Source organism: Leptodactylus fuscus, chromosome 5, assembly GCF_031893055.1.
Source record: "Leptodactylus fuscus isolate aLepFus1 chromosome 5, aLepFus1.hap2, whole genome shotgun sequence".
NCBI lineage: Eukaryota > Metazoa > Chordata > Amphibia > Anura > Leptodactylidae > Leptodactylus > Leptodactylus fuscus.
Genome location: NC_134269.1, coordinates 20,506,093 through 20,526,507, shown reverse-complemented (window position 1 = coordinate 20,526,507; position 20,415 = coordinate 20,506,093). Strand labels below are relative to the sequence as shown.

Here is a 20,415-nt window from a genome sequence, read left to right as displayed (position 1 = left end):
GCTGGGTTGATGTGCCAGGTTCTGGTGACCCTAACCTATCTATCTGCTGGGTTAGGTTGATGTGCCAGGTTTTGGTGACCCTAACCTATCTATCTGTGGGGCTGGGTTGATGTGCCAGGTTTTGGTGACCCTAACCTATCTATCTGCTGGGTTAGGTTGATGTGCTGGGTTTTGGTGACCCTAACCTATCTATTTGTGGGGTTGGGTTGATGTGCCGGGTTCTGGTGACAGACTCCCTTTAAAGGGGTTGATCAGAATTATGCAAATCATCCTTTATTACTTAGTTTTACAAATTTCAGGATCTCTCCTTCCTGTCATTGAATGGTGAAATTTTTGTTTGTATTTAGAGGTTGAAAATTTTCTTGACCTAGTCCTACTCATAGAGGTTACCACACTAAAGCTGGTCATACAGTTATAGAAAAGTTGTCGGCCCACTGTCTAATTGGACAAATCACTACAAAAAATGTTGCCCTCCATGACTATAATATTGATGACCTGTCTACTCTTGGCTTTGCCAGAAAATCGGCATCAAACAGGGACATAAACTCCAAGTCTCCCAACATCTACTCCACCCAACCTCATGCAGACTGGTCTAGGTCTAGTACATATCTTCTTAATACAGAGGATATAGGCCTCTGTAAGACATCTTTGGCTGGAATTTATCTACTGTGGGGAAAAACCGATTGGGCATATTGACATCTAATATGCCCAATCCTTCAATGTCTTAATATTTGCCAGCAGGGAAGAATGGGTAGACCACCATACACGTTAGATGGTTGGCCAGTCCTGAAATTATTGGGTTTGGCCAAAAGTTTATCAGATGTAGAAGATGATATATTAATGATTTTCTGCCTCCTCAGTCATGTCCCCAAGATCCCGTGACAGCGACTGAAAGCTTGGGACACTGAAACTCCCCTTTAAGTGATGACAGTCCAGAGCAGTGGTAAGAAGGCTTGGTATACTCACCAGTTTGCTTTGCCTTCTCTTGGATCATCCAGTAATACTCGTATAATGTACAGAAGACAACTCAACAACTTCAGAGAGAAGTTAAACAATCTGACCCTTAAACCTGGAAAATACAAAGGCAAAGTGGACAAAACTGGCACAAGAGCTCCCCCTAGCTGCTGTTGTGATCCACAATAGTTCACATATAGAAAGATAGTCTCCATTTCATGGACCCCCTCCCTCCTGTCTAAATCACCCAGTAGTGGGAAGGGCATACACTTTATTTAACACAGCTCCTCCCACCTTTCTGTGTCACCCAGTTGTGGGAGGAGCAGATGCCATGTGACATAGCTCCTCCCTTATGTCCGTGTCACATAGCTCCTCCTATATGCCTGTGTCACATAGCTCCTTCCTTCTGCCTATGTCACCTAGTAGTGGGAAGGACATACACTTCATTTAACATAGCTCCTCCCTCCTGTCTGTGTCACCCAGTTGTGGGAGGAGCAGACTCCATATCCCCTAGATCCTCCCTTCTGTCTGTGTCACATAGCTCCTCCCTCCTGTCTGTGTTACCCAGTTGTGGGAAGAGCAGACTCCATATCCCCTATATCCCCTAGATCCTCCCTTCTGTCTGTGTCACCCAGATGTGGGAGGAGCAGACTCCATATCACATAGCTCCACCCTCCTGTCTGTGTCACCCAGTTGTGGGAGGAGCAGACACTATATCACATAGCTCCTCCCTCCTGTCTGTGTCACCCAGTTGTGGGAGGAGCAGACTCCATATCCCCTAGATCCTCCCTTCTGTCTGTGTCACCCAGAATTGGGAGGAGCAGACTCCATATCACATAGCTCCTCCCTCCTGTCTGAGTCACCCAAATGTGGGAGGAGCAGACTCCATATCACATAGAACCTCCCTTCTGTCTGTGTCATATAGCTCCTCCCATGCATCTGTGTTACATAGCTCATCCTTCCCATCTGTTTACTATATACTTACTTGATCTCTGATTTTTTATAAAGAACAGTTTCAGACGTTCCTTGAAGGAGTTCTCATTCACATAAAATTCTACTTGGACCCTAAAAACAGAATAAAATAGAGAATGTCACCCATGTAATGTTAGAAAATCATATAAAATGCTATTAAAACGTCACTAGGAGATAAAGGACAAAGTAGTCACAACCTTGAAACTAGGTGGAATGGGAGCCCAAGGAAATGTTTGGCACAGGGGCCCTTATCATCAGTAATCCAAGCTAAGCACAAGCCCTTATGATCCCTATTGCGGTAGTAAAGGGTATCAATTGACCCTTTTGCAGTGTCCTCTACAAAACTGCAATTAGGGGTCAGATGCGGTCTACAACATATAGTGATGTGCAAAAGTTTTAGGCAGCTGTGTAAAGGAGGAATGCATTCAGAAATAGAAGACTCTAAATCCCATCAATATTTAGTGTGACCTTTGCCTTTTGGAGGATTAGTCCTGGAAGCGATGCTATGGCCCCCATGATCTCAACATCATCCAGTCTGAAGAGACAGATGGATTGGAGCAAGCCTACATCCACAGAAGATCTGGGCTTAATTCTCCAAGATGGCGAGAACAACCTCCCTGCTGAGTTCCTTCAAAAACTGGCTCCAAGTACCGATAAGAACTGATGGAAGGCAAAAGACAAAGGTCACACCAAATATTGATGGGATTTATAGTTCTCCTTTCTATTAACCCTTCTATTTCTGAAAACATTCTTACATTGCAGTATTTCCCATACCTGCCTAAAACCTGGGAGGTTCCAACCAAATAATTTGCCCAATGTCCTGCACCAATCTTAATCCTTTCACACAACCCTTCGGCGATCCGTGATAATAGAGGGTGTTGGTTACCCCCATTGCGGTCCCCAAGTTTACTTTCCCACACTTCTAATTAAAAGAGTCCCAAAAGTTCCCAAAGCTTCAGGATCTCAGACATGCTGAAGGCAACTCGGGAGATTCAAGAGCCTACAGATAAGATGTCTAGAGCTCCGAGGGCCGAATCTATCATGAGCTGAAGTACAAGAAAGCATTACAATTGGCAAAATCAGTTCTGTGACACCCAAATGGGTACAGCTGGGAAAGTAACAAGCAAGACGTGCGGCTGAATTCGACTCCTTCTTCTACAAGCTCCATTTTCCCAGCCTTTGTTCCCACTTTCTTCCGTGCTCAATTTTTTCCAGCTCCTCTCAGCAGAAATCATCTCTCCCGGCCTTTTAAGCCTTGTTATTCGGCAGGCATTGATTGCCGCCAGCTCGGTGGCATCATCTCTACATCCTTCATCTCCTCTAAATAGCCCTACTTCACAATAAATCTCCCTGAATTATGGCTGCATATTGTGCTTGCATAATCCCGTCTTGCTACAATTCTCTGTAGCCCATTCGAATAGAAAAATAAATCCTCGAAAAGAAGCCAATACTGATCCCCCGGCTGCTAAATCCATTACCGTCATCAGTCTTTGCTATGACTTCTGGATCGATCGATGCCCTCCATGCTGTTGGCCGTCCTCGGTGACCCTTCTTAGGCTAACCTGACATACTCTGGTTAAGTAGACTTCTCGATTGGTAATGTAGACTGTCTGGGTCTCGACAAGGTTGGCACCAGCTACCCCCTGGTCTTCACCCTCCCAGCGAGTCTACATTGGCAGAGACACTTTGCCTAGTGTAATATAGAATACAATTATAAGCGATTCCCTGATATAGGCCTATTACTGGGAACCGAGGGAAGCAGCGGGAAGCAGTAAATCTAATTCTTCGCAACTGTCAGCAGAATACAGACGGTGTAAATGGAACCCTTATTTTATAAAGCAACCGATGTTCATAGGTGAGTGTTGCCCGTCATCCATGGAGAAGTAGAGTTTTTTGATGGAACAGAAAAATGAGTCCATTTTCATGGACCTGACTCTCCTATTGAAAGTCTGTGGGTCCAAATCGGCACAAGGGTACCCTATCGGAAGTGACAAAATAATGTCCATAAATCAGCATGATCATGTAAATATAGGGCAAATCGGAACCTCATGTGGCTAGTTCTTTGTAAATCTGGGGCAAAACCTATTTGGTCCCCTAGCCCTACATTTAATTACCCTAGCCAAGACAGGATGACTTGTTGGCACCATGGCACTCAGAACCTTGGCCAAATGTTCCTCCACCCCTTCCTAATAGATATGACCTTGGTCCCTAAGGACCCGTTCGCACGGGGCTAGGGACTGCGTATTTTGTTCCTGATTTTGACTGGGGAAGCCGCATCAGAATAGGACCAAAATGCGCCTGTCATGGCTTCCGACTATCGCGGCTTCCCACTCCGGAGTAGGCCCAAATGAATGGGCCTAGTCAAGAGGGTGCTGTCGCGAGGTGGACACCACGGCTGAATCAGTCGCGGAATCTGCCTGAAGAAAGGGCAACTCACGGAAAAAAGGACAAAGCGGTCGACATTGTGAGGGGGCGGATTTTGAGGTGGATTCGGCGTCAAAATCCACCCCCTCTTGCCCCGTGTGAATGAGCCCTTATAGTACAGATAGAACCAACACATTATTTCTATTACCCACATGGCTATCATTTGAGGGAGATTTCGGTGACTAGTGCATTTCCCCAATATACATTGATATAGAAAAAATAATAATGCACCCAAACAGAAATGTCAAATTGCTGCAAAACTTGGCATTACAGGTGTGGTCTTGTCACAAAATAACATAAAAGTACTTCCCTCTGCCCTTTAAAAGACTCTCAGAGGTTACTTTTGGGTAGTGTACCTCTCGTTGACAGATTGTTGACTACTAGACATGCCTCTATGAAGACAGTTTGCTCAGTTGACAGACTCTGAGAGGGGGCAGATTATTGGACATTATCTGACCTAGCTGTAATTAGTTGTTGGGTAGTGGTTACACAAGGGCGCACACACATGGCGAAAAGGCTCTGGACAGCCCCGACAAGACAGACCACCAAAAGAGAGGTACATTGTGATCCGCTAAAAAGCACAAACAGCTCCCACAGTTTCTATGTCCACCACCCAGACACAGTAGGTGCCTTCATTCAGGGCCGCCGATAGGCCAGTACTACTGCTACTGGCGTCAGGGGCCCGGCCAAATTTAAAAATGGGGGGGGCCCGGGCCCCCTGGCGCCGGCAGCAGTCATTGTATGTCCTGCTTGTTTCAACTCAGATCTGCGTCCAGAGGACGCAGATCTGAGTTGAACACATACGCGGCTGAAGCGAAAAGCTGACACAGGTCAGCTCCTCGCTTCGCCGCTGCGGCCTCTCTCGCTGACACATATGCGGCTGGCTCAGCGAGACACATATGCGGCTCACATATGTGTCAGCGAGAGAGGCGGCAGCGGCGAAGCGAGGAGCTGACACAGGTCAGCTCCTCGCTTCAGCCGCATATGTGTCAGCGTCAGCGAGAGGGGCGGCAGCGGCGAAGCGAGGAGCTGACACAGGTCAGCTCGCTTCAGCCGCTGAAGCGAGGAGCTGACCTGTGTCAGCTCCTCACTTCGCCGCTGCCGCCGGCTACCCGGCAGTGTGGACACGATGTGATGACGTCACATCGCGTCTACAACTGTGCGCCAGTAAGAGAGAGAGGTGCGCAGAGAGCAGCGGGGGAACGAGGAAAAGGTAAGTGTAATGTGGATTATGTGGAATGTGAAACTGGGGGCAGATGAAGGAGAGGACGGCATGACACTGGGGGCAGAGATGGAGGGACATGAATCTGGGGGCAGAGATGGAGAGGACATGAATCTGGGGGCAGAGATGGAGGGACATGAATCTGGGGGCAGAGATGGAGGGGACATGAATCTGGGGGCAGAGATGGAGGGACATGAATCTGGGGGCAGAGATGGAGAGGACATGAATCTGGGGGCAGAGATGGAGGGGACATGAATCTGGGGGCAGAGATGTGGGGACATGAATCTGGGGGCAGAGATGGAGGGGACATGAATCTGGGGGCAGAGATGGAGGGGACATGAATCTGGGGGCAGAGATGGAGGGACATGAATCTGGGGGCAGAGATGGAGGGGACATGAATCTGGGGGCAGAGATGGAGGGGACATGAATCTGGGGGCAGAGATGTGGGGACATGAATCTGGGGGCAGAGATGGAGGGACATGAATCTGGGGGCAGAGATGGAGGGACATGAATCTGTGGGCAGAAATGGAGGGGACATGAATCTGGGGGCAGAGATGGGGGGACATGAATCTGGGGGCAGAAATGGAGGGGACATGAATCTGGGGGCAGAAATGGAGGAGACATGAATCTGGGGGCAGAGATGGGGGGACATGAATCTGGGGGCAGAGATGGAGGGGACATGAATCTGGGGGCAGATGAAGGGTGTATATGAAGCTGGGGGAGAGACGGAGGGGGGACATATAATTTACGGGCGACTGTAGGAGGATTATACAGTGTGCGGGCACATGAAAAATTAATGAGTGGGCGGAGTCAACATAACAGTGGGTGGGGCTAAATTTCCCGCGGCGCGCAAAGGGCGCCACACATTTTGTCCCTATTTTGGTTCTTCAAAAGTTGGGAGGTATGGGTACAGGGGGCAATGGAAAGATGTTAGAGGGTGGACGGGGGGGGGGATTGTTGGGACATCGGGTGTGCGACACTGCGGAGAGGGAACTGGTGAATAATATATAATATATAAGTTTTTAGCTGGAGAATAATAATGATGTAGGCTGCTATACTACTAGCATAGCAGCCTGTTTGGGGGTGGGACTTTCACTTTAAAGGAGTATTCACGTTGCGTTTTTGGCCTCCCTTGCCGGGATACGTTGGTAACCAGTCACAATCAGCTCCCCACTTATCCCTGCACGGAGAACTGCAGGCCCCCCTTTTTTTAATGCCCAGTTCTTCGTGCAGGGATAAGTTGACAGCTGATTCTGACTGGTTACCAACGTATCCCGGCAAGGGAAGCCAAAAACGCAATGTGAATAAGCCCTGAGGATTTATTAGGAGGGCTCTTATAGATGGTGTTGGCTCGCTATAGGTGCTGTCACACGTAGCAGATTTTACCTGCAAATAGAATCTGATTAAGCCTTGTAATGCTGCTAAATAAAGGGGAATGTAATACAGAATTGGTGTGTCGCAAAATAAGGTCGTTTTAAAATGGCGGGGGGGGGGGGGGCAGACACTTAGGCTGTATGGGGCCCCAAAATTCCTGATGGCGGCCCTGCCTTCATCACACACCCCATCAATGTCTGGAACACTTCCAGATGCTTAGGAGAAAAAATTTGGTGTTACCGCACCCACTTGCCCTTCCATTGACAGCCAGCCACCATCACCTTTGTATGCAGTGGTGTCGTGAGACTGTATTGTAGAACCATATTGTCTTTACCAACAAATCCAGGAGTGTATGAATTCACCCGGTCCTAAAGTTGATGTTGCCCTAAATTTAAGGCCCGGCATTGTCCACTTCACATACAGAATGAGTAGTCTAATAAAGGAAGATGGAACAGTCTGCCTGGGATCGGTGAGCTTACAACTGGTCCAAGACATGGAGAAGACATGGGTGGGCCAATAAGACACCTTATCTACATTTCTCCCGGAGATCTACATTGACCGTTTCTTTTACGTCCCTTTTTGTTGGAAATATAATGAGCCATTTTTGGAATTTGAATGTATCTCTAGGGTAATGATATCAAAGTCTCCATGTTTTATACATGATCATTTATGTGAACCGTCGAGAGTACAAGCTGTTCCCTTGCCAGTCTCCGGTGTTAATATCTTCCTTCAATTTGTAAGTCAGCGTGTTTTAGAAAAAACATCTCGTGTTCCTTCCTCCTACTAACAAGCCCAGACCTGATCTCGCAGTCTTTCAATCAATCCCCAGCCTGGCTACACTTTTTGTGATATCATCCTCTGTCTCGCTGTCATCTTCACGTTCAGTCCCATGTTACAAACTATAAAAGAAAAAAATCTATATTTCCCCTGTCTATCCTTCTCCGGCACTCCTACATGCAACTTAGAAGAAGAGAACTATGTAAGGTTTTTTTCTGGCTAGGAGGCAGCTTGCTGCAAAAGAAAGCTTCTCCCATGTGTCTGAGGAACCTCTTGTAACCACTGAATATGATTCCCAGATGGGATTGTCAGATAATCAGCTGATACCAGGTGAAAAGAATTGTCCTTTAGCAGAACCTCTCATGGTGCCCCCATAACATCGTGCACCATCTTTTACCGTCATCTGATGTCACAGACGAAAAAAATAAGATGATTGATTTTTACTATCTCAATCCAAAGCAATGTAGGTTTCCTTTGTAAAGCTTTGTCTCTATAAGCAAGTGTCCCTGAGAAGAACCTTTCATAGTGCCCCCATATCAGTGTGCACCAACCTCATCCAACATCTGATGTCATAGGTGGAAAAAATTATAAGGTCGATTTTTACGATCCCAATCCTAAACAGTGTAGGATTGCTTCATTTTTGCAACGCCTTGTAAAGCTTCTCTGTAAAACCAGGTGTCCCATACTAGAACCTTTCATAGTGCCCCCATAGCAGTGTGTGCCACCTTCACCTAATCTATGAAGCACTCTGTACGCCGCCCTCTAGAGGGCAGTATCCTTAACATCATGCATGACTCAGTTAAAAAGTCTAATATCATTATGCGGATTTAACCTCCAAATTAGTATTTCTATTCCAAAAGGAACAGATTGCAAGCTATGGACAGCGCTGTTTCCCTAGCGGAGCAGGTATGACTTGTAAGTCTCTGTACTGCCTATGTCCCTATCTCTCTGATGTGTATGGTTATCCCCTGACCCTGGTCTATAGTCTCTCACTCTGCCAAATCAGTATCCCTGCGCTATGCTGAGGAGGCCCAAAAGACCGAAACAGCGCTGTCCATAGCTGGGAATCTGTTCCTTTTGGAATAGAAATACTAATTTGGCAATTAAATCCGCATCATGATATTAAACTTTTTAACTGAGTCATGCATGATGCTAAGGATGCTGCCCTCTAGAGGGCGGCGTACAGAGTGCACTGTTCTCCTAATTACATCCTGGAGAATAGATTTGCATATATTTTTTACCCAGAATCCCTAGCGGAGCAGGAATGACTTGTAAGTCTGCGTACTGCCTATGTAGGCACACGCTCTCCCTAATGTGTACGATTATCCCCTGACCCTAATCTATGATGTCATAGGTGAAAAAATGATCAGACAAGATTGATTTTTTCCGAAACCACTCCAAGACACTGTATGACTTCTCCATTTTTTGCAAGTCCTTGTAAAGCTTCTCTGTAAAAGAAGGTGTCCCTTAGCAGAACCTTTCATAGTGCCCCCATAATGGTATGTACCACCTTAATCTATGATGTCATAACTGAAAAAAATGATCAGGGAAGATTTAATTTTTCCTATACCGCTTCAAGACAGTGTATGCCTTCTTCATTTTCAAAGGTCCTTGTAAAGCTTCTCGGTAAAACTAGGAATCCCGTAGCAGAACCTTTCATAGTGCCCCCATAATGGTATGAACCACCTTAATATATGATGTCATAGGTGAAAGAAATGAATCAGATAGGTTCAATGTTTCTTCAGTTTTGTAGGTTTTCGAACGATTACCAATTTCTAGATCTTCTCTCTGTGACCCCCAAAGCCCCCCATTCCTGTAGGATCTAGAGATGGCCGTCAGATTAGATAGTCTCCCTCTCAGAGAGTCTTTTTGAAAAGGTCAACCAAAGTACGGAGATGTTATTTCACACGTTCCTACCCATCTCACCCTTCTGCTATCTCCTCAATTACCGCCATCCCTCATGTTCACGGATTATCGGCGGGCAGGCTATTTGTCATGTCTCGGCCAATCAGATGTCCCCGTTCCACATTCCACTTGTTAAACCGTCAAATGGATTGAACGCAGTTAATTGTTGATTGTTTGCTCTGGATTACCTACAGTCATAGCGCCAACAAGCAATTTCCCAGAAAGCGATGCTCAATGTAATTCTCACACCTTCCTGCCCTTTGCGAAATTGCAAAATCGAATGTACTGAACATTTCATTGCTCTAACTGAACGCAACGTTTGTGAGGTGTCAATAGTTTTAATACGGCTGAACGCAGATGGGGAAATTTGTCCCCCAATACGACCACTACTGGCGCCATTTACGTGGTTTAGGGCTACACACATGTGCATGTACGGGATAAAGTGGTATGATATCCATGTACCATCTATATCCTTCACAGACCCATTCATTTCATTCAAGAGAGCCGGATGCAAAACAGATCGGAACATGATCTGTCCTGAGTTTTACCCCGGGCCCCTGTGATAATATACGGCGTGTGTATGGGGCCCCTGGATGTTCTGAGATCTAGAAAAACTGATTCTGCCCTAGTGTAGGGTCTGAGAAAGGGGTGACTGTCTCCAGTGCCCCGTGAACCCCTGCGTCTTGCCCCTTGCATGTTACCGGTATGGAGGTATCAGGACCCTATTGTAACATCTGCCCCATCATCTGGCGAACCAGTAGACGGGCGCCTGACAGGCTCGCTGTAATTGGCGCTGTCACTTGGCTTGTTACACGGCTTTCGGTTGTGACCTGTGGCATGAGAACACGCTGCCCAATGTTCCTCTCAGCAGGAAGCCACCTTTCCTGGTCTCAATTACATAAGCCGCCAGCTGCTGCCCTGCCATGGCGGAGGAAGTGTTGTTCTGGTGCCGCAGTTTTTACCTCAACTCTAATTTCGCCCAGCTGCAGGCGCATTGTCTGCATTAACCCCTGAACTGCCAGGAGAGCTGGTAAGACAGCAAAGCGCTCTGTAGAAGCAGAAGGAGATGCAGTCATCTAGCGTGACCATATTAGACGGAGAATTAAGACAACGACTCTCCATAACATCGCGTAACGGTACTGTAAAAAGTGGTAGCATCTAGGCCATATCATGATCACATCCCAGACTTCATATCTGCAGACGAGAAGAGGAAACTCTACATCCTACTGGGAGAAGAAGAAGCCACTGTGGAGATCGCTGCCCAATACGTGTCCAGCTGTCACCAACTAAGAGGAAGATGAGACTCCACGGACTGTTATACCCCAAACCACCTGCCCCACCCCCCCATATAGCGGTCACCAACTAAGAGGAAGATGAGACTCCACAGACTGTTATACCCCAAATCACCCACCCCACCTGCCCATATAGCGGTCACCAACTAAGAGGAAGATGAGACTCCACAGACTGTTATACCCCAAACCACCAACCCCACCCCACCTTCCCATATAGCGGTCACCAACTAAGAGGAAGATGAGACTCCACGGACTGTTATACCCCAAACCACCCACCCCACCTCCCCATATAGCGGTCACCAACTAAGAGGAAGATGAGACTCCCCATACCCACCACTCCCCCCCCCTCCCCGACTCCAAACCCCCCCCCAACTCCAACTCCCCCCCACACTTTACAAGCTTTGGCAATGCCAAATACAGTCCTATGAAAAAGTTTGGGCACCCCTATTAATCTTAATCATTTTTAGTTCTAAATATTTTGGTGTTTATAACAGCCATTTCAGTTTGATATATCTAATAACTGATGGACACAGTAATATTTCAGGATTGAAATGAGGTTTATTGTACTAACAGAAAATGTGCAATATGCATTAAACCAAAATTTGACCGGTGCAAAAGTATGGGCACCTCAACAGAAAAGTGACATTAATATTTAGTAGATCCTCCTTTTGCAAAGATAACAGCCTCTAGTCGCTTCCTGTAGCTTTTAATCAGTTCCTGGATCCTGGATAAAGGTATTTTGGACAAACAATTCAAGTTCAGTTAAGTTAGATGGTCGCCGAGCATGGACAGCCCGCTTCAAATCATCCCACAGATGTTCAATGATATTCAGGTCTGGGGACTGGGATGGCCATTCCAGAACATTGTAATTGTTCCTCTGCATGAATGCCTGAGTCGATTTGGAGCAGTGTTTTGGATCATTGTCTTGCTGAAATATCCATCCCCGGCGTAACTTCAACTTCGTCACTGATTCTTGAACATTATTCTCAAGAATCTGCTGATACTGAGTGGAATCCATGCGACCCTCAACTTTAACAAGATTCCCGATGCCGGCATTGGCCACACAGCCCCAAAGCATGATGGAACCTCCACCAAATTTTACAGTGGGTAGCATGTGTTTTTCTTGGAATGCTGTTTCTTTTTGGACGCCATGCATAACGCCTTTTTTTATATCCAAACAACTCAATTTTTGTTTCCAAAATGAAGCTGCCTTGTCCAAATGTGCTTTTTCATACCTCAGGCAACTCTATTTGTGGCGTACGTGCAGAAACGGCTTCTTTCTCATCACTCTCCCATACAGCTTCTCCTTGTGCAAAGTGCGCTGTATTGCTGACTGATGCACAGTGACACCATCTGCAGCAAGATGATGCTGCAGCTCTTTGGAGGTGTCTGTGGATTGTGCTTGACTGTTCTCACCATTCTTCTTCTCTGCCTTTCTGATATTTTTCTTGGCCTGCCACTTCTGGGCTTAACAAGAACTGTCCCTGTGGTCTTCCATTTCCTTACTATGTTCCTCACAGTGGAAACTGACAGGTTAAATCTCTGAGACAACGTTTTGTATCCTTCCCCTGAACAACTATGTTGAACAATCTTTGTTTTCAGATCATTTGAGAGTTGTTTTGAGTAGCCCATGATGCCACTCTTCAGAGGAGATTCAAATAGGAGATCAACTTGCAATTGGCCACCTTAAATACCTTTTCTTATGATTGGATACATCTGGCTATGAAGTTCAAAGCTCACTGAGGTTACAAAACCAATTTTGTGCTTCAGTAAGTCAGTAAAAAGTAGTTAGGGGAATTCAAATCAATAAAATGATAAGGGTGCCCATACTTTTGCACCGGTCAAATTTTGGTTTAATGCATATTGCACATTTTCTGTTAGTACAATAAACCTCATTTCAATCCTGAAATATTACTGTGTCCATCAGTTATTAGATATATCAAACTGAAATGGCTGTTGCAAACACCAAAATATTTAGAACAAAAAATGATTAAGATTAATAGGGGTGCCCAAACTTTTTCATAGGACTGTATCTATTCAGACGTGCCAATAAAGCCTGATTGATTTGATTTGATAGTGTTCAAGTGATTTTATTTCTGGGATGATATGCCATCACTGCCATGTCACCCAGGGGCCATAGTGTCACCCAGGGGTGTAGCTATAGGAGGTGCAGAGGTAGCGGTCACTACCAGGCCCTAGACGCAGAGGGGGTCATAAAGGTCCCTCTGCTACATAAAATATACCACTATTCTAAATGTTACAAGCCCCATTGTAGGCTTTGCATTGGGGCTTCAAGTTACGCCTATAGTGCCATCGTCAGTATAAGACCCACTTACCCCCTCGGTGACAGCTCTTGTGTCCACTTCAAGACCAGCCCAAATGCCCCCATGAGTAGCAGTCACCGTATACCCATCGTGGCCAATCAAAATGCCCTATATATACTTGCCACAGATCCCACTTGCCTAGTTCTTCCAGCTCCAGTTACCCCATGCAGATGGGTAACTTAGAGCTCCTAGGCCCTAGTGTAAAATTTTTAACAAGGCTTCTGATATTTATAATACTGGTGTCCACTTGCATGGCAGAAGGACCTTTGGGCCCCCCTTAGTCTAGACACCGGGGCCTCTAGCTACACACCTGACTCCATAAGTAGCAGCTTTAGGACCCCAACAGTTTCGCCAGTGTCCATAAGTCCCAAAGAAAAAAAGGTATGAATTCAGCATTCAGTCCAGTGTAATATTTAAAAACTGTAGTACTTTAATTAGGCCATCTTAAAAAATTTTTTGAACATATACAGAAACCAGTGAAAAAATAGAAAAACTGACACAGCACTTACATGACAATGGTTACACGAAAAAACAAAAGCCGCGGCTTTTGTTTTTTCGTGTAACCATTGTCATGTAAGTGCTGTGTCAGTTTTTCTATTTTTTCACTGGTTTCTGTATATGTTCAAAAAAAAAATTTTTTAAGATGGCCTAATTAAAGTACTACAGTTTTTAAATATTACACTGGACTGAATGCTGAATTCATACCTTTTTTTTTTCTTTGGGACTGTTGGATAAATACCTGCACCGGCAGGGTTTTAGGTTGTTCGTGCAACAGTGCCAGTATATGGAATAATTTTTCCTGCTTACACATTGGGTCCACGTAAAACAAACACCTAGGGCTGTGAAGCATTTTTCTAGTAGCTAGTGTCCATAAGTAACCACCTTGGTGCCCCACGAGTGCCAATCACAGTGTCCCCCTGGGAAATTTGGGATAACTATGGGTCTGAAAAAAGTCAGGGTCACCTTTCTACAGTATGACATCCATATGCTCAAATAGATGACCAATAGGGTATCCGTATTTTGGGGTCAATAAAAACAAGGTTGTTGAGATTTGTTTTGTGGGGTGCAATGGGGTAGAGAGGTGAGCTACCCCACAGACTTGATGGGATCATTCGATGGGACCGCTCATTTTTGGACAGGGATTTCTAAACAATGGCTAATTTCCGGTCCAGAAAACACCAAATTTCCAGAGAGTTGGCAACTATAGGTTCATAGAAAGTTGGTGTCCTTTTAATAGGCCCTTAGGGGGGCAGACTTTGCCCTACTCTTGAGAAGTAAGACCATCCAATCTTGGGCAGGATTTTCTAAGTCACACTTCTTTTTAGGTCAAGAGGTACCCGAATTGGCCTAAATTCGGGACTGTCCCAGAAAATTTGGGGCAGTTGTCAACTATGGCTTCATGAGAAGTTGGCACCATCTATGACGTTCCCAAATTTCCCAGGACAGTGCAGAATTTTTGTAAACCATTCTGGCCTATGCCGTAATACGTGACGTGCTTAGAGGGACAGTCTGCGGCCTACTTTTGGGAATTTCGGGGGTCAATAAAAAAGGGTTTTTACAGATTGGTTTTACAAGGTGCAAAGTGGAGGTAGAATGATGAAGCTAATCTGGTTTTCGAGGTGTTAAAGGGTACGCCATCACAGTATTGAAAGCTAACCAGGACTAAGGGCCTTGTCTTGCCTGAGCAGTCACCATACAGAGGGCCAAGTGTTTTTGAGCGCGGGTCTGACAATGCTTTCTACAATCTGTTCGCTCTGGCAGGTTACGCGGCGATTTCATGCTTGACAGGAATATGAAAACACAGTTTATCAGCCCAAAGAGCGGGACGGCGGCGAAGATTAAATGCGTGAGGGGGAAGCCGGCGCGGTAGAAAGGAAAATGGAAGTTTATCTATCCAGAAATAGTGAGAGGGAGGAAGGGGGGAAAGAGCCGGGAAATACATTTACATGGATGACAGTAAAATGAGTGTCCTGTGAAGCGTGCGGCGAGGAGGATGATGATGATGCAGGCTGCGGAGTTGTCATGGAAACGGGAGAACAACATGGAAGGGATGTAACATGAAAAGCAGGTTATATGTCTGCGAGGGGACAACACGGAGCGACGCTCCCCAGTAAAGCCTTCAGTTCTTGCTGTTTTATTGAGTTGTTCTTCTAGGAAACTGGTTCATCATTAAAATGGCCACCCAGGGGTGGATTAAAGGCACCATGGGCCCCGGGCTGCTCAGAAACCATGTGAGCCCCAGTTCACGCCAAAGATCCCTGAGACAGGAAAGTGTCTCACAGCCGCCCCTCCAGACAGTATAATGTTCTATAATGGATCCTCAAGACAGTATAATATCCCTATAGTGGCCCCTGCACACAGTATTATCCCCCATAGTGGCCCCTCCACACAGTATTATGCCCCATAGTGGCCCCTCCACACAGTATTATGCCCCATAGTGGCCCCTGCACACAGTATTATCCCCCATAGTGGCCCCTGCACACAGTATTATCCCCCATAGTGGCCCCTGCACACAGTATTATCCCCCATAGTGGCCCCTGCACACAGTATTATCCCCCATAGTGGCCCCTGCACACAGTATTATCCCCCATAGTGGCCCCTGCACACAGTATTATGTCCCATAGTGGCCCCTGCACACAGTATTATTTCCCATAGTGGCCCCTGCACACAGTATTATCCCCCATAGTGGCCCCTGCACACAGTATTATACCCCATAGTGGGCCCTCCACACAGTATTATGCCCCATAGTGGCCCCTGCACACAGTATTATCCCCCATAGTGGCCCCTGCACACAGTATTATCCCCCATAGTGGCCCCTGCACACAGTATTATCCCCCATAGTGGCCCCTGCACACAGTATTATGCCCCATAGTGGCCCCTGCACACAGTATTATCCCCCATAGTGGCCCCTGCACACAGTATTATCCCCCATAGTGACCCCTGCACACAGTATTATGTCCCATAGTGGCCTCTTCACACAGTATTATCCCCCATAGTGGCCCCTGCACACAGTATTATGTCCCATAGTGGCCCCTGCACACAGTATTATGTCCCATAGTGGCCTCTTCACACAGTATTATCCCCCATAGTGGCACCTGCACACAGTATTATGCTCCATAGCAGCTCCTGCACACAGTATTATGCCCCATAGTGTCCCTTGCACACAGTATTATCTCCTATAGTGGCCCCTGCACACAGTATTATGCCCCACAGTGGCCCCTGCACACAGTATTATGCCCCATAGTGGCCCCTGCACACAGTATTATCCCCCATAGTGGCCCCTCCACACAGTATTATGTCCCATAGTGGCCCCTGCACACAGTATTATGCCCCATAGTGGCCCCTGCACACAGTATTATGTCCCATAGTGGCCCCTGCACACAGTATTATGCCCCATAGTGGCCCCTGCACACAGTATAATTTCCCATAGTGGTCACTGCACACAGTATTATGCCCCATAGTGGCCCCTGCACACAGTATTATGCCCCATAGTGGCCCCTGCACACAGTATTATGTCCCATAGTGGCCCCTGCACACAGTATTATGTCCCATATGTGCCTTCATCATTATAATGTTCCATACTGACTGTCCACACAGTATAATGTGCCACAGGGGCCACCATTCAGTATAATGTCCCATAGCGGCATAATCATGACACTGAATGACCCACTTGACCTCTGAGGCCCAATCACAGGTCTATGGAAGTTATATTGGAGGCCAGAAGAGGATGGACACCTGCGCCAGAGCCTAGGGGAGGTGAGTAACACTGATTGTTATGCTTACCTCCATCTCCTGGACTTCTGCTTATTATATTCTGAGGGTCTGAAGGGATTATAATGGGCAATTGCAACTTATACAACTTCCTTAAAGGATTCCTCATTCTTTGGACTGGTGGAGTTCCTACAAATCTAACCCACAACAATCACTGCTTGGAAGTTGGGTGATCACCAAAATGACCCTCTGTATAGCTTCCATAAAGAAGGACTCCTCATACCCTGCACATGGGACACCCGTTTTCACTCATACATTTAAGTATATTGAGGGATGTGTGAAAAGGGGGAAAAATGGGACATGGGGCCATTTTTTCACAGTCAAACTATACCATCAAAAACTGAGTCATGTCTATAGCCCTCATTCACATACATGTAATATAAATACTTAAACATGGCCGATTGTCACTTACCAGATGCCCATTAGAAAAACTTGCACACTTAAATGGTCACTAACTTTTCACAAATGAATAGTATTGTCCTTGTAAGAAGCGCTGTAATGTATCCTTTAGAGAAAAATGCTTCTTTCTCCTCTTACCAGGCTATTTCACCACTTTCTCTTCTTCTGGTAAACTGACTCTCACTCTGTTACTGAAAATCCGGTTACATCCGTCCCCAGGCAGACTGCAGGTTACATTACTCAGATTACACATATCTATAGAAGTCTATGGAGATGGGGGGGGGGGTAAGTGAGCAGCAGGTGAGGGAGATTGAAGATGAAACACAAACTCAGTATGATGCTGGAGTGCTTAATTCACACCAGGATCAGTCAGTACTTCTCTATATATGTTCTGAATGATCTTGGAGTTGCGTCTAGTCTCCTCACAACAGCTCAGAGAGAACTGCAAACTACTGATACAGCCTGCAGAGAGGAGAGCTGCAAAAATTGCAGAATCCAAACCACATAATGGCCCGAAACTGTACTAGAGATATAGGCAAGGTCTGTTTTCAGGTTAGGTGCACTTTATTACACATGTGTGACGAACGTATGGGTTTGTCAATCCAGGGGCCTAAAGCGGATATGGCCACAAAACCCTGACCAAAAAGACGGCTCCCATTGAAATCAAACCAGAAGAAACGGCTCCCGGAAAAAAGAAGCGAGATGCTCATTTTTCAGGCTAAGTCGCCTCGCGATTCGGCCTGAAGACACTCCCTCCTCCGGACTAGGCCTATTCATTGGGCCTAATCCGGAGCAGAATGCGTGGCTGGATGCTGGTGCAGTGCACCAGCTTTCAGTCGCGGATACCCGGTTTTTGGATCGGAACCTGAGGCAGAAGAGCTAAAAAAAAACCGTGTGAACTTACCCTAATATTTGCTCACACATTCCTGCCCTTGCCCACAGCAGCATCCGCCTTGGCCTCCGGGGATCGCTGTGCACCGAGTCCAGGCATTGAACAATATTATTCAGCATCTGGACGGGGGGGTGCGAAGTTCCCTGTCAGTTGAAGTGGAGCAGGCCTGAACAAGAGCCGGGATGGGTGAGTAAAATAATCCAATAAGTAATAGCAGGTTTTTAAAAAAATCCATAAGGCAACCCTTAATTTCTGAGCCCAGTGCAATTGTGTGGGTTGTATTATGGCCAAACCCACCCCTAGGTACAATTGCACCCTTACACTTCCTCAGGCTATTCCCAGGGGTGAACCTGCCCCTTTCGCCGCCCAAGGCGAACGACAGAAAGCCGCCAACCCCCCCACCCCGGGGGAGGGGGGTTGCGGAGGGGGCGGGGCTAAGCGGAGGGGCGGGGCTTAACGGTGTTCGCCGGCAGAGAGCAGGCTCGGAGAGGACCTGCTCTCTGCCTGAGCGTGAGGGGAGGCTGCTGGGGCAGCGCTGCGTCCACGGGGCCTCCCCAATCCACCGCTCGGTGCTAAGCCAGTCCAGGACAGCTTGTCCTAGACTGGCTTAGGTAAGCAAAAATGCCGCCCTCCCTAGGGCCCTGGCATAGTGCCGCCTGAAGTGGTCGCTTCAGGTTGCCTCATGGGAGGTGCGGCGCTGGCTATGCCCCATTATTAGAATATTGAGATTTGGTCTGGAGTCTGAATATTCGGTTTGGCATTCTGGGGTCCACATTATAAGGTTTGGTCTGGGGTCTAGAATCATTAAAGGGTCTGCTCTGGGTTAGTAGGTATACTCTGGAGTCCAAAAACTGCAAATGGCACCGAAGGTCAACATTGCAGGCAATCCTCTCCCTCTAGACCAAGGGTCTCAAACTCGCGGCCCGGCGAACAATTTTGTGCGGCCCACAGACTAATCCACGCCAAGCCTAGTATGTTCCATTTAGTGTTGACCGCCGCTACGCTACATAAAAATGGCCGGCTGTAGCGCAGCGGCGGGAGAATGTCCCGGACCCTGGGCCCGCCCCCTGTAGCCTAGTAACGGATTGGCCAATCCAGCCGCAGCTCTTTTCCTCATGCGTCATTGATGTCCTGACACTGAGCGCGGCGGCTGGATTTTAGCAGCGGAGGCCAGACCTGCAGTGACAAGGTAAGTGCCAGTTTTACAAACCCCAAAAAACTGCTTTTATTGTCCCCTATTTTGCCCCCAAATCTTTCAATTACTACAACTCCCAGCAGCTCCAGGGCATCTGGAGCTGCTGGGAGTTGTAGTGCACCCACCCTATATAGATAATGTCCCACACTATTGTTATGCTGGTGCCCTTTTCTAGAGCTCCAGCAATTGTTTGTAGACCTAGTGCGGCCCACCGACTAGCTGGGATCTTGCTCTGCGGCCCACATGCTGAGTTGAGTTTGAGACCCCTGCTCTAGACTGTCCTCGGTGCAAGGTCCTTATAAGCAGGACAAATTGTAGAATTTAGCAAACCCCACCCTATGCCTATCTGCAGCCCAACAAATCCTATCCCACAATAAGGCACACCCTAATAAACCACACACAGATTTGTAACGTGGCCATAAACATGAGCCTCGCGGACACCCGGGTGACCTCAAAGATCTCTGCCAACATTAATACCTACAACCTACAGCTGTATGAGCAGGACTATCCATGTCACTGAGGTCTCACATAGAAATCCAGACGCTTTCCCTGATGTGAAATATGTGAGTTCCCCTTTAAATGCAGCCGACAGCTGAAATGACAGAGATTATCCTCGCTGGTGCTCATGACAGCGATTTACCCCAAATACTATAAAATCAATGATGTCTGACATTTGGCCTGCGCACAGCATATTCATTCCTGTCAAGTATCTATAACCGTGTCATTTATCTCCAGGAACAGCAGTCGGTCATGAGAATAAATCCAACAAATCTCTATCCTGGAAAATCATCAGATCAGGAGATGAACGGACTGATAGCGGGTACCTGCACTGACACACTGTAACAAAACGTCAGCATGGGAAATACATTCATACTAATGATATACTGACCGACTACTACAAGTATATCACTATG

General features: G+C 46.8%; 1 protein-coding gene across 4 annotated transcripts in view; it reads right to left on the bottom strand.

Moving 5' to 3' along the window:
- The window catches only part of LOC142202474 (potassium channel subfamily T member 2-like), a 132,841-nt gene that overhangs the window by 73,605 nt on the left and 38,821 nt on the right, over positions 1-20,415 (bottom strand). For all 4 annotated transcript variants that reach the window (XR_012716085.1, XM_075272604.1, XM_075272603.1 and 1 more), the window contains 2 exons: positions 1,940-2,019; positions 967-1,069 (listed from right to left, as the gene is read on the bottom strand). Coding sequence is in view for 3 of the 4 variants with exons in the window: in XM_075272604.1 (XP_075128705.1) it covers positions 967-1,069; positions 1,940-2,019 (183 nt within the window). In the remaining variant the exon portion in view is untranslated. The remainder of the gene's footprint in view (positions 1-966; positions 1,070-1,939; positions 2,020-20,415) is intronic.